This window comes from Amborella trichopoda, chromosome 9, assembly GCF_054954075.1.
Source record: "Amborella trichopoda isolate Santa Cruz 75 chromosome 9, AtrichopodaSantaCruz75HAP2 v2.0, whole genome shotgun sequence".
NCBI classification, from domain to species: domain Eukaryota; kingdom Viridiplantae; phylum Streptophyta; class Magnoliopsida; order Amborellales; family Amborellaceae; genus Amborella; species Amborella trichopoda.
In genome coordinates this window covers 10,791,446-10,805,673 of record NC_142344.1, presented here as the reverse complement: position 1 = coordinate 10,805,673, position 14,228 = coordinate 10,791,446, and the positions used below count along the sequence as shown (strand labels likewise).

Sequence of the window (14,228 nt, the reverse complement as noted above, 5' to 3'; positions counted from 1 at the left end):
GAGCTATAGGAAGAGAAGACAGTCGTATCTCTCCAATTTTGGTGAAAGTTAACTAATTTACTCCAATGTTTTCGTAAAAGCCAGAATTTTCATGAATTTTTATCAAAACTCCATGAATTTCAACAATTGTCTGCTGAAATGTAGATCAAATACTGACCACATTTCTATTAACATGAGCAAGTTCTCATGGAAAAATCAATATCCACCAAAATTAGAAAGAGACCAAGAACAAACGTACAAATACTTTTTCCCTAACAACATAATCACTTTGTAGTTGCAGATTAATCACTCTCTCTTACCTAAACAGTACTGTCACTGTGTCATTTCATTGAAGACTCTCAACTTAGCTTCAACCCCAAAGGAGAATAAACTTAGAAAAGAGAAGAATCTCTCCTTTCTCTTTCCACATATACCAATTCACCAACTTCTCTCCTGAGTGTTTGTTCTATCAATGGCTAAAGGAGGTTTTAGGAACCAAAGATGAGATTCTCGTGAGAGAGAGTCTCCCAGAGAGCTGCTGTAGCAGCAGTTTTGGAAGCCATGGAAAGCCTAGTCACACAGTATTCATGTACAAAAGAGCTCATGGAGTTTGCCTATTTTCTGCCATGTCTGAAAATCCATCCCTCAAATTCGATAAGCTTTTTCAAATCCCTATCCCTCACTCACTATCCGCAACATAGCTGCAAATTCTCTTTGCCTAGACTATCTTCTCAGATCCGCATCCAACTTCACATCTATTGTCTCCTACACCCTGGTTGTTGCACCTTCTCTCTCTACAAAAGAGTCTCTTTCTCACTCCTCCCTTCATGTTCTCTTGATTTATTATAAAACCAACAAGGCTCGTTCTCTTTGTTGCAGAACTGATGTCATCCAATTACCTGAAACTACTTCAAAAACATATTATGGGGAATAAATGAATTTCAGTTAACATGTTAAAAATTAGGGTAACACCTTTTTTCTACATAAAAATTGATATAGCCCACAAAAGTCTGACAGCAGTTCAGCATCTCAAGTAAAAACAAAATAGAAATAAAAATATGAGTCACAACCATGAAAATATTGTCTACTATTGACTGATTCATTGACCAGCATCTGACCCTATAAAGATTTATGAGCAGAAGTCAATTAATTCATGATATCGTATTTGTAGCCACAAGATCAAGGCCATGAAGCAAAGGATAATATGTTACATGGTTAGCATAAGAACCTGAACATATGTGTTGGCAGCTGGTACTATGTGAATATTTTTCGACCCAGTAAAAGCTGTATCGAAATAAACAAAAAGTTGAATTAACAGGAATCTTGTTCACGGACATCAAATTACACAGCATGTAGAAAGAAATCATAGTGTATGCAAGTATTATAAACGACACAATCAAAATAACCCATAACTATAAAAAATAGCAACCTCATACAATATCTCCTCCCTAAATTTTATCTGACCTTCAGCATTTATCTAATCATCTGAACTAGCAAGCAGAACTATCATGCACAACCAAAGAACTTCTCCCTTTCCTTTGGTCATTCATATAAATCTTAAAATGCTAATCCACTCCACCCACGCTTATCTTAAGAGCATCTCAAAAACATATTGCAGCCCACCAATACATGTCACTAATACGGTAACCAAGATGATCAGTTCTGCTAATTATTTGGCTGAAACAAAGACGTTCCACTAAAATATGTAAAAAATTGGACTATAATACTACAAAAAAAAAAGAAAAAGAGGAGCAGATAAAGAGTCATTTCAGGGGGGGCCAAGAAAGAGAGCCACGAATCCAATTTCCTCGAATTCAGAAAAATACTTAAACAAACCCAACAGACACCCCATGAAAAGTCACCACCATATAAACCAACAATTTAGACATTCAAACTACTTATAAAACACAGTGACTTCAAGAATGGAGTTAGCAACCTTGAAGAGATTGCTCATCCTTCAAATTGTTTTGCATTCTACAGAGCATTCTACAGAATGATGCATTCATAAAATCCAACAGCTGAAGCCTCGAGAAATGTTTCTGCCACTAAAATGAAATAAATAAGTACTTTTTTTTTTGAGAAAAGGTGATGATATATTACTGTGTAGTATGGTTAAATTCCTCACGAGCAGTGAAGTGTTATGGCAGCCCACAGACCGCTCCTTTACAAAAATAAACAAACAAAAAAGAGGCGATAAGAGAGAAGAGAGATACAGAGAGAGATAGAGAGAGCTTAGATAGTTTGTTATGGCGGCCCACCAGAATGGTGCTCATTTACGAAAAATATACTCATGAAAAAGAAGAAGAGGAAGTATAGTAGAGCGAGAGATGAGGGGATAAGAAGCCTATCAAAAAAGAGGCGCAAAAACCAGTAAGTACTGTCCAGAAAAGTGCACCATCCAAGAAGTCAAAGCAAGAGTCTACTAAGTGCTGTCCCAAAAAAGTGTGCTACCCAAGAAGTCATGGCTGTATAAAAGCAGAGCTTTTTTTTTGGAAGGGGGGGCAGAGAGCAAAGTAGAAGAGAGAGAGAGGGGGAGAGGCGGGAAAATCAAGAAGAAAGAAATAATTATTCATAAAGCTGTAAAGAATGCATAGACAGACACATAAAGACAAGTAATTGGAAAAAGTCAAGATAGTATGCCTCCAAGGTAACTAACTAAATCTTGGTTCAGTTTAAAGGGTATTGACGAGCACACCATTTCATGTCATGTTGAAGCTCATGAATGGAAAAATTGGCAGGGCATGAATGTTCTACGAGCATAAGACATATGTTTCCAAAGTAGTTTTTTATAGATCTGCATCATAACCTGAGAGAACTCAGTTACATATAGAATGTAAGAACTGAAAAAAAGTTGACCATAAAAGCAGGCACTTCTGCAAATGATGTGATTACTAAATATAAAAGAATAACAGTTACAGTAAAAATAGGAAGAAGTGGTCAATAAAAAAATTAAAGTACTTTTCATATCTGTACAAGCCCGTAAAACATGCATAATGAACTGAAGACAGGACTTCGGTTCAGTTGGATAATCACAACCCAAAGCACACAACATAGAGCGAGAAGCTCTAAGGAAATCCAACCCAAAGCACACAACACAGTTAACAGCTTCAAAAAAAAAAAAAAAAATCCTCCAACTCCCAGGTCATTGTAACTTTCAGCTTGTAAGAATATCCCCATTCTTACTTTTTATCAAAAAGAACAAAATCAACAAAAAACATCAGTTGCCAGAGCGGGTATACAAGCCCAGCTCATTTATAGAGATTCGTTTCTAGAGATCACATCCAATATTCATGCCTTATTTTCAACAAGAACATTGCAGATCCCCCAAGTCAATACTAAGAGTCTACTAAACATTGGATGGAATTCATTCGAATATCAACAGGCATTCATTACCTGTTAGTAATTGTGTGCCAAAGAATTTTGTAAACAAAAGCATCCCCATGCCACAAGTGAAAGCTACAAACAGCAACATGGAAATGTGCTGCTGTGCTTCCTTTCTATCCTGCATAAACATGAATATGCTAGTCAAGCGTCAATTGAACAATCAGACTTAATATGATGCCCAAAAATATGAAATCTCTAATTCGACCATGAAGTCTTGCCCTTCATAATATATATGCTTTTATGGTATCACACAATTCAACCATACTGCTAAAAGGTAATGCAGCAAAAAGATATTCCACAATACAAAAAAAAACTCATATTTTAAGTAAAAGCTCACATTTCACCAAAAAAAAGTCATATGTTAAGAAAAACAATTATTGGGTAACAAGCAGATAACAACAGCCTTTTTTGGAAAGTCTATATAAAGGAATTTTTTAGTTTAATACTTAGATATCAAATCTGATAAATTATAGAAGGAAAAGTAGTTAAAAAGAAATGCATCTTAATCCATGTTGGAAAAACCGGGCGATCTAACAGGTAACTGCCCGGTTAGAGCGGAACCGGCAGGTTCCGGTTTCAGGCGGTTTTAGTGATTGGCCGGTATTTAAAAAAAAAATTCAAAAAAATGTATATAAAATCCCAAAAATAAGGAATTTGGTTTGTAATACATTTTTTAATATTCTTTACATTATAGTAAAGATTAGAAATTGTTTTAGTCATTAATACTCACTTTTATATTTTCCTATCTTTTTTGAAAAATTTTAAACATACCCCTAGGCACAAATCGATTCTTTAAAATTCATTTTTTTCATTAATTTTCAATTTTATTTAATGTGTTTCGTTTAAATCATTCCTCATGTGCATTTCATATTTTAGTAGATTTTTTTTGTATCTTTTTTATTTTTTTCAACAATTTTTTGACCGCTCAAGACTTGCCCGGTTAGAAACTTTGCATCGGCCAGTTTACCGATTAAACCGCTTCCTGCCCCATGTCCGGTTAACCGTTCCGGTTCGATTTTGCAAACACTGATCGTAATTCTATAAGTGAACTCTGAGACAGATTCTGTTTCAGGAATGGGCAAACACTTGGAACCATCGACACGAAAACCTTAAGGTTCACATACAGTCAATAAGCACATATGCACTACCAAGAAAACTATGTAGATTAATAGCTAAAAAGACTAAGAAACCAGACAAAAATGATTTCAACAATGAAGCAGGCCAAACACAAAAGTGAAAAGAATAGTAATTTCTGCAAGGTATCATTTTATCATATCATTCTCCGGTGCAAGAAGATGTGAAAACTAGAAATATATAACTGCACCAATTAAACCTTTAAAACCTGGATTAAAAGGAACAATACCAGGAAATTCATTGTCAAATAAGAAAAGTCTTTTAGGTTAAACAGCACCACCCTTCAATATGTGTGATTCCATTCTTCCAATTCCACAGCTTATTTGGTCTTGTTGTATTCTATTTATTACATCTTTACTCAAGAGTTGACGTAGTATGCGAATCTTGAGAGAGTAAGGACATTGCATTAGAAGTTCATGTTCCAGGTCAACTTAGGAGGCTGTAATTCTCATTTGGATCGGAGAAACAATGCGAAGCTCGATAAAAAAAATTATTTATATGTGTAGCTCTGTAGAAGTCCTGCTCGAGTAACATGTATGATCAAAAGCTTGATAACAGTCAGCAAGACATCTTGATTCTTTCTACGAAGAGTCAAATTTATGAATTACTCGGTATAATCCCACTCACGAGCAGGCTAACCAACCAAGTGGAATACATTTTAATCAGGTTTTCCATGTGATGGTATGTCAATTTTAACAGTTCAAAACTGCAAAACTTTAAAACTCTTACAACTACGGGACTAGTGCATTGTAAACTTTTGAAAAGCAAACAGACTCTCTGATAACCAATTTCAAATCAGTATAGATTTGAGATAACACTCTCCATTGATTCAAGAAACTGTGATTACAATTAATCAATTCAGTATAGATTTGAGATAACACTCTCCATTGATTCAAGAAACTGTGATGACAATTAATACACAAGTTTAGAGACCACATAGTTGACGTGTCATCATGAACAATTATTTCAACTATGAAAACCAATATGTCAAAAATGTAATCGAGGCAACATGAATTAAGGATGATACAGGAAAAGTTATTCTAATTTTTAATTTTTTTTAATTTCAAGTATATTTTAATTTTAGTTTTAGGATTTATTTTTAGGGTTTTACAGTTTTCTAGGGATTCTAAGGTTTTTTAATATTTTTTAGCGTATATTTACTGTTCACAGGTATTGTTAATGGGTATTGTTCATGCATTACTGTTCACAGAGGTATTTCTGTAAATTTATAATTGTTTAGGGGTAATTTAGAGTCTTAAATGTTTAATTGGATCTCAAGTTAATTCTAGGGTTTCATAGGCTTATAAGAGGTTGGATGTCACATTTTGGGAGGCTTATTGAAAAATTTTATTTCATGAAAGAAGAAAGATATTATTTTCTTGGCTTTATTTAAAGCTACATTGTTTTTCTATTATTGTTGATTTTACTTGTTTAAGTTTAAAAAAAAGGTGGATTTAATTTTCCGCATTTCCTTCCTGCATCAAAGGACCAACTGAAATGTTCTAATAACCACCCTAAAACTAACAGCCACCCACAAACTTAAGTTGCATGGACATGGATACTTATGTATGGGTCATATATTGGTACAGGGTGGCCGATTATTTACTGACACTCTATTTCATGGTGAGTAGACCAAACAAAACTCAATTATGCGTTGGCTGAATCCATACATGTTTTCAAAGTTCATCCGTGACTATGAAGACAAAAGAGAAGATTGAAATCTACATCAATGATGCACTCAATGGTCAGCAAACAAGAAGAGTCCAAAAAATATGTCAGTGTGTGTGTCAATTCGTGCCCGACAAGGGTGTGGCACCCAAACAGAAGAATCCATGTAATGATGTAGCATAGCCTCAAACTAAATTATTCTAACACTCACTCTAAAACTCAGATGAATTAGTGAAAGTTTGTCCATGAACTTTTCGTGTAGTGTCAAGGACATCTCAGAATTATATGGTTGAATTCGATAAAACATTAAATACTATTATCCATAGAGCGCTCGCCTGTGTGTGGAGAAAACATTATACATGCCAATGGGCAAAAACTGTAGCATTAGCCCTTTGGAGATAGAGGTCATTGTTGGACCCCAAATTTTGCAGACATGCTCATGTTGGGAATGAAATTTTGCATGCATGTTCACATCATCCCAGTGCTCAAAGTGATTAGAATAAAAATATGATTGCACAAAAAAAAGGTCCAGAATCCACCATTTTTGGTGAATGCAAACCGTCTATTAGATGGTTGGTGGTCTTGGCCTTCAAGAACGCAGTGTTTTTTTTTTTAATTATTCATTTATTGATCAATGTTATTTTGCAAAATTTATTCCCAAACAAATCCCTCTAGCTTGCACTATAGCACAAGCCCATTAGCTTGTATGCTAGGGCATTAATCCCTTCCACAAAGGAGAAGAAAATTGTAAAATGCTTTCAAGTGGTAACAAGGTTTTGAACTTCAGTATATTAATCCCTTCAAATTTTGATGAAACTTGGTCAGTGAGTTCAATATCTGTTTATTATAGCCCAAAATAGGGTACCAAGTACTTGGTTGTTCACCCTCTTCTTTCAATTCACTCAACCAACGTTTCGCAAACGAGGTATCTTGATTACAATGTTAATTACGAGTTATATAAACCTTGTGACATATCAGAAAAATAAATAAAATTAATCTCTTGTAAATGAGGAAAGGGAAATGCAGAATTAAAAGGAAAACAATAATATGAATAATATATAAGCTTACCTTTGTGGCAATGGCAGTAGCAACCAAGTTGGATGTCGCGATAGAAAGGAACATGAACACATAACCCAGGTAGTCACAAACCACAGTAGCTGGCCCTGCAAACACATTCAATAAAGAAAAATTACAAAGGTGAAAGAACAGAGAAAAACTAAGCAGAAGTGAGAGAAAGATGAATTACACATTGGTGGGAGAAACAAGTTTCAGAAAAAAAAAAAAAAAAAAAGGTTAATACAAATCATATGAAGAGACGGGGGTACAACAAAAACCTAAGGCAGCGAGCTCCAAAGAGCTACTCTGGCCAATAACTGCAGTATCTATAAGACTCATCAGAGGACCACAAACCCATAAGCCAGTTGCAGGCCCTGCAAACATGACAATGTCCTTCATCTGTTTCCATATACTCTGAGAACCACCATTACCAAGCCCTAGAATTTCATCACCAGCCTTATCAGAACCAATTTCTCCATTATCAGAGTAATTGTTCAAATCCATTTCTCCATTATCAAAAGGTAAATTCGAACCAAACTCTCCATTATCAAAAGGCTTTATCTCATCGTAAGAACCAGAAAACGAAGAAGATAGAGGGGGGCCTCTTCCGCGAAATTTGGAGCTAAAGGAGGGTGAGAGGTAGGTAATGGTAGGGACTGGTTTGATGAGAGAGAAAGGGTGGGAAGAGAGGCGGAAAGGGCGATGAGAGAGAAGGGAGTGTCCGTGGAGAATTCGTAGAGGAGGAGAGGCAGCAGAGAGATAAAGAAATGCTGGTGCGGCCAGCATTTTTGCTTTGCAAACACCAGTTTTTAGAGAGAGAGCGTGTGTTTTTGAGAGAGAGGCCTATTTGCTTTGTTGGAGCGTTTCGAAATGTCCTGTTTCTCTCTTGAGTAACGGCGTTCTGCACTTTTTGGGAATATACAGGAATACTTTGAGAGAGACGGCGGCTTGTACAATTCAACTCAATTTCAAATGCTGCCTCGGGCAGGGTCCAGTCTAGAAAGGGTTGTGTTCTTGTTCCGTCGTGGAGAAAACGGAAACATTGAGACGTGTTTAAACGGGGAGAGAGCCCAAGCAGTGAAAACCATTCAAGCCACAAGACCATTCACGCCACGTCTCAAAATTATGGCCTTAAACGGAAGTGGCTCGCACGTGGTTTCCTCGTTTTGGCCTGTTGTTTATGTAGCGTTGGGGCATTAGCCTTGTGTGATTGTATTACGGTCGGAGATTTTATTTTGAGAAACAATTTCTTGTGAAATTATTATCCAATTGAAATATCAGATAAAATAATTTTAATTCAAAAAAAAAAAAAATGATATACCTATATTTATAGAACATATATAGAACTCAGTTTGGATTCTCACCTCAAAAACGAAAAGAAACTTTACAAAAATTTCTAAAAACAAAAAATAACTTTTTTAAAGACTTAGATGCTACCCATTGGATTTAGAAAATACTTAAACCTAATTTCTCATAAAACTCTTTGAAATTATGGTCTAAAAGTCCAACATATTGTAACCTAAAACTCTCTTATAAAAAACAGGATCATCAGAGTAAAACCTATCGTCTATCTCAAAAAGGATATAGACAAAATTGCTATTCAGTTAAAAAAACAGCTAGAAAAAGATTTGATTGAACCAACAACAAATCCTCATTCTATTCCTCCATTTATAATAAGAAACCACAATGAAGAAAAAAGAGATAAAGCCCGGATGATAATCGACTATCAAAGGCTTAACCAAAACATTGTGTTTGATGGATATTTTATATCTAGAAAATATGTATTAATACATCAAACCAAATGAGTAAAATATTTTAGTAAATTTGATTACAAATCGGAATTCTGGCAAATCATGCTAACAAAAGAATCCAGACCAGTAACTACTTTCAGTGCTCCATATAGCTATTACCAATGGAAAGTAATGTCATTCGAACTCTTGATTTACATCCGGACCTTAAAAAAAAATTTAAATATGAAATGCTTCATTTATTAATAAAAATTAGGGAAATTATCGTTAATATACGTCTATTTAAGTAAAATCGAGAAAAAAAAACAAAAAAAAAAACAAAAAACAAAAAACAAAAAAAAAACAAAAAAAAAAAAAAACCCAACTTTTCAAAACCTCACCTACACCTTTTCTCACAAATTTCGGTTTTTTTTTTACCAAAATGTCCTTCACGGTAGTCTTTTTACCGTAATACATTTTAAGTTTTATGGTAATTAAAACGCTGTAAAAAATTCAAAGGAAAAGTCTTTACCGTATTCTTATTACTTTCCCAGTCAATTCCAAATGCTTATTGGTTGAAAAATTTCAAACCGAAACTAATATCAGGGTTACCTCTCTCCTCCCACGCTCTGTGAACCAGAGTAAAAGCTTATCAGGGCTACCCCTCTCATCTCGCACTCTATGAACTAGAGGAAAAGCATATCATGGCTACCCCTCTCCTCCCGCACTCTGTGAACCAGAGGAAAAGCTTATCAAGGTTATCCCTCTCCTCCCATACTCTGTGAACCAGAGGAAAAGCTAAGTTCAAGAGAGAACTCGCGTAAAGGGATTGGTAAGGTTGGGAACGTTCAGTAGATATCTTCAGTTGTGGCTATTGAATTGGATTTTTTTTTTCTCTTTTCATGATTTATACAAGTTTTTAACGCATTTATTTTCTATAATAAAAGTGGGGTTTTTCTCTTTTTTTTCTTGGTTAACTGTTTTTCATGAAAGAGTTGTGTATGCATGCAAATTTCCATGAAAAATTACCAAATTTCGTCGAAAAAAATGAGGAAAGATTTTCATGTTCAGTCAATTGGGTGGTCGGAAAAAGTTGCAGATCTTGCCATAAACAAGGGTCTGTTAATGTTGATCAGGCACCAAGAATTGAGATTTTTGATTGAAGAGTTAGAGAGAGAGAATTGGGTTTCAATCACAATTGAATGAACAACTGAGATGGCTCAATCACAATGTTATGCCTCTACACTATTTTATTTTATTTTTACAAAATATTTTGACACCAAATTTTGGTTATTGTATTTTTATCAAAAATATTGTTTAAATATTATTTTTAGGTGTGGCTCACTAAATATCATTAGAGCATATTTATGTCAAAAGATTTTATACTCTTAATAGAGTGTATTGTATATGTACTCCATTGGGCAGAACACATTCTAAGAAAAGAAGGAAAAAGTTTATACAAGGTTGAAACCTTAAAATGTAGAACTACGGATGCACCTCAAAAATCCATCGGAAAAGGTTATTTTAATGTTGAAAAACCTTGTGATTAATCATCTCGACATCGAGATATATGACTATGAAAAATAAAAAGATTTTGAGTCTAAAAAATAGTGCATCTTACAACATATTATCTACATTGTCCATTTTCTAGATTTTCATATATGTTATAGATCTATTTGATTTTAACCATTTTTTAAATTTAAAATTTTATAATTAGATATAAAAATATATTTTGAGATAATCCTAAGAATATTTTATATCAAAATTAAACAATCCACCTTAGTTGGATTGTTTAAGGTTGCAACCTTATAGAAACCACACCCATGAAGAATGTTCTTGACATCCCACACTTATGGGATGTAAGATCTAGAACCCAACGATCAACCTCAAAAAAAAAAAAAAAAATCTAAGTCTTACTCTTTATGTGCCTTAGAATTCAAAATCCAATTTCTTTTGTCCTTTTGTCTTTGAATATATAATAATCTAGTAATACTTAGATAAATCCAAAAATAAAAGATAAAAAAAACTCCCAAGCAGCTATTTTGCACAGGGAGTTGTAGAGTATGCTCCGACGGAAGTATATTATACACGTTTGTAGAAAGAAACCGTTTATTTTTAGTACAAAGAGGCCAAAATCACTCTTGTTTGTCAGATTTTAAATCACATAGTTGCAAATATGTTATTGACTAAACGGAAAGTAAAAAATCTCGAACTTTGTGACACACCCTAAACCATCTAATTTGACATTAAATAGCTAAGAATGATTGTGATTTTCTTGTGCCAATAACAAATAGTCTCATAGTATACAATTCTATTAAAAAAATGGTGCTGTTTATGTTAGGAAAAAGTTTATATAAAAGGTTGTAACCTTATATTGTAGAAGTGAGGTGCACCTTAAAAATCCAGTAGAAAAGAGTGTTCCGAAGTTAGGAAATCTTCCAATTGGTCATCTCAATCCCAAGATATATGGATTTAAAGAAAAAGTAATTTCAAGTTCTAAAAACAGTGCATCTTGTAACAAGTTATCTAACAATTTATTTCCAAGATTTTTAAATGTTTATAGATCTGATTGATTTACACTATTTTTGGGATCTTAAATTTCATAATTAGAGTTGAACATGGATTTTTAATAATCCTGACACTAGAACTACATATTTTGGCCAAATTTAGAGGTACACCTGGTACAAACCTTGTACTTTATGCAAAGCCTTATAAACTTTTTAAAATAAAGAAAATTATATAAGGTTGCGACTTTAACTATTAAAGTAAGGTGTATTTCAAAAATCCTCATCTTGATCTCGAGATGTGTGGATATGAAGAAAAATAAAATTTCAAATATTAAAAATAACACATTTTTATAACAAGTTATCTCAATCTTCTATTTTTAAGATTCTTAAGTGTTTACCGATCTTCTCAAGTTGCACCATTTTTTAAATTTGAAATTGATAAAGGATATAACCTTAAGCTTTATGGCTCTTTCTCGTGTTAAAAAACCATCTTGGCTATTTGAATTCCAGTCTCATACTGTCATACATGGTTTAATAGAATAGATACTCTCATGTTATTTTTCAAAAAAAAGAAATAGACATAATGCACGAAAGCTTGCCTAAAGATTTAGGGAAACATAATTACTATGGCACTTCAACAAACCAGAGCATACATATTGGCCATAAAACTGTAGTCGCTTCTTACAGGAAGATCAAACTCCTCAAATTTTCCACACAACCTTAAAATGAGAATGGCATCAGTGTCCACAATGAGCACGACAAGTCCTCTCACAATCGAAGATGCAGGTTCCATGGCAATGTATGGGGCACTCTATTCTCCTTCCCCCACACCTTCCTTTACCAATACAATGAGCATATTCCCCTACCTTGTATAGTCCATACCCTTTGCTTCTCTCCCTCTTATGTCCAAGTTGACCCCTAGGGTAGCTCTTTGGTGAGCCACAACTCCAACCCCATCCACCACCACCACCTCCTCCTCCTCCTCCTCCTCCACCACCTCCTCCTCCTCCTTCTCCTCCTCCTCCACCACCTCCTCCTCCTCCCCCCCATCCCCATCCATATCCACCACCACTGCCTCCTCCTCCTCCACCTCCACTACCACCCCCTCCTCCTCCTCCCCCTCCCCCTCCCCCTCCTCCACCACCACTTCCTCCCCCACCTCCACCTCCATTTCCTCCTCCTCCTCCACCACCACCACTTCCTCCTCCTCTTCCACTACCATGTCCTCCCCCTCTTCCACCTCCTCTCCCTCCTCCACCACTACTTCCTTCCCCTCCTCCACCACCACTTCCTCGCCCACCTCCCCCTCCATTTCCTCCTCCTCCTCCTCCTCCACCACCACTTCTTCCTCCTCCTCTTCCACTACCAAGTCCTCCCCCTCTTCCACCTCCTCCCCCTCCACCACCTCCTCCTCCTCCTCCACCACCACCTCCTCTTCCACTACCACTGCCTCTGCCGCCTCCTCCTCCTCCTCCACCACCCCCACCACCCCCACCCCCACCACCACCCCCACCACCACCACCACCACCACCCATACCGCTATTTCCACGACCACCATCAATACTTAGTGTCTCCAATGAAGAGACACTCTCCTCCTGTTTTCCTGCTTCCTCCTTGTTAACCGTGCTCTCTGTGTTATTTCTCACTCTAAGAGGCTTGTTGAATTGAAAGCCTTCATAATCCGAGCCATGCATGGCGTGTTCGACGTCCAAAGTGGAGTCTGAGTGAGCACTTCTTTCATCAAAGACGTGCATTGCTGCTTTGGAGGTGGCATTTGTCGAGCCATGGCTCACACTACTCAATGTCAACTGCAGAATTATGCTAAGCAACGCAATGAACCACCTCTCCATTGTGTTGGACGCTTTGTTTTGGTGGGAGTCCCCCTATTTAAAGGGAAAGAGAGAGAGAGCATGGAAGGTAAGTTTAGAGAGAGAGCATGGAAGGTAGGTTTAGAGAGAGAGAGCATGGAAGCTAAGTTTGTGGGGGCCCTGTCTATGAGTTAGTGTGAGCCAAAGCTGCCAAGAGCTGTGGTACATTGCCTTGCTATGCACTCCATGGCCACCCGCATTGGGAATTGCAACTAACTTTCTCCATTCCCACGTCAATCATGCCCCATGTTCAATCTCACCCTATGATTGATAACTTCATGAATAAAGAGTTCTATATGGGAATGTATTTATATTAGGGTCCTAAAAATTGCTGATTTGGATCAACAAGCATTATTTAATGGAAAAAATTTATATAAGATTGTAATCTTAAAATCTAGAATTAAAGATCCATCACAAAAATCTATAGGAAAATGTTGTTTTAATGTTGAAAATCCCTTTAATTGATCAACATTGAGATATATGAATATGAAAAAGAAAAAAAAAGATTTTGAGTCCTAAAAATAATGCATCTTGCAATACATTATCTAGACCATCTATTTTCAAGATTTTCATATGTTTATAAATCTTTTTTATTTTAATTATTTTTAAGTTTAAAATTTTATAATTAGATATAAAAATAGATTATGAGATAATCCTAAAAGAAAATTTACTCTAGTCTTATTCCCACTTGATAAAATGGCCTTCTTTTCTCTAAAATTCATTGTTCATCTTTTATAATATGTTACTTTCTTCATATTATATTACTTAAAATATTTAACATCAGTCTCTTAATGGATTGCCTTTCATTTACTCTCCTAAAGTTTCCCAAATCATCCCTTCAGTATTACTAATGCCATGCACGTAAGAACCCCTCCATGAGTCTCATCACTTACTAAAAATTGAGA

General features: G+C 35.6%; 1 protein-coding gene across 49 annotated transcripts in view; it reads right to left on the bottom strand.

Annotated features, from left to right (window-relative positions):
- The window catches only part of LOC18424275 (protein DETOXIFICATION 46, chloroplastic), a 38,828-nt gene extending 30,498 nt beyond the window's left edge, over nucleotides 1–8,330 (bottom strand). For 41 of the 49 annotated variants that reach the window (XR_016040670.1, XR_016040674.1, XR_016040661.1 and 38 more), the window contains exons 1-4: nucleotides 7,500–8,328; nucleotides 7,234–7,328; nucleotides 3,373–3,481; nucleotides 1,208–1,263 (exon numbers count right to left, since the gene is read on the bottom strand). Coding sequence is in view for 10 of the 49 variants with exons in the window: in XM_088846623.1 (XP_088702749.1) it covers nucleotides 1,208–1,263; nucleotides 3,373–3,481; nucleotides 7,234–7,328; nucleotides 7,500–8,007 (768 nt within the window). In the remaining 39 variants the exon portion in view is untranslated. Of the gene's footprint in view, nucleotides 1–299; nucleotides 1,264–1,915; nucleotides 2,025–2,674; nucleotides 2,774–3,372; nucleotides 3,482–7,233; nucleotides 7,329–7,499 lie in introns of those variants that run through there. The other 8 variants (XM_088846633.1, XM_088846625.1, XM_088846635.1 and 5 more) reach the window with 8 other exon arrangements.
- Between the last annotated feature and the right edge of the window lie 5,898 nt (nucleotides 8,331–14,228).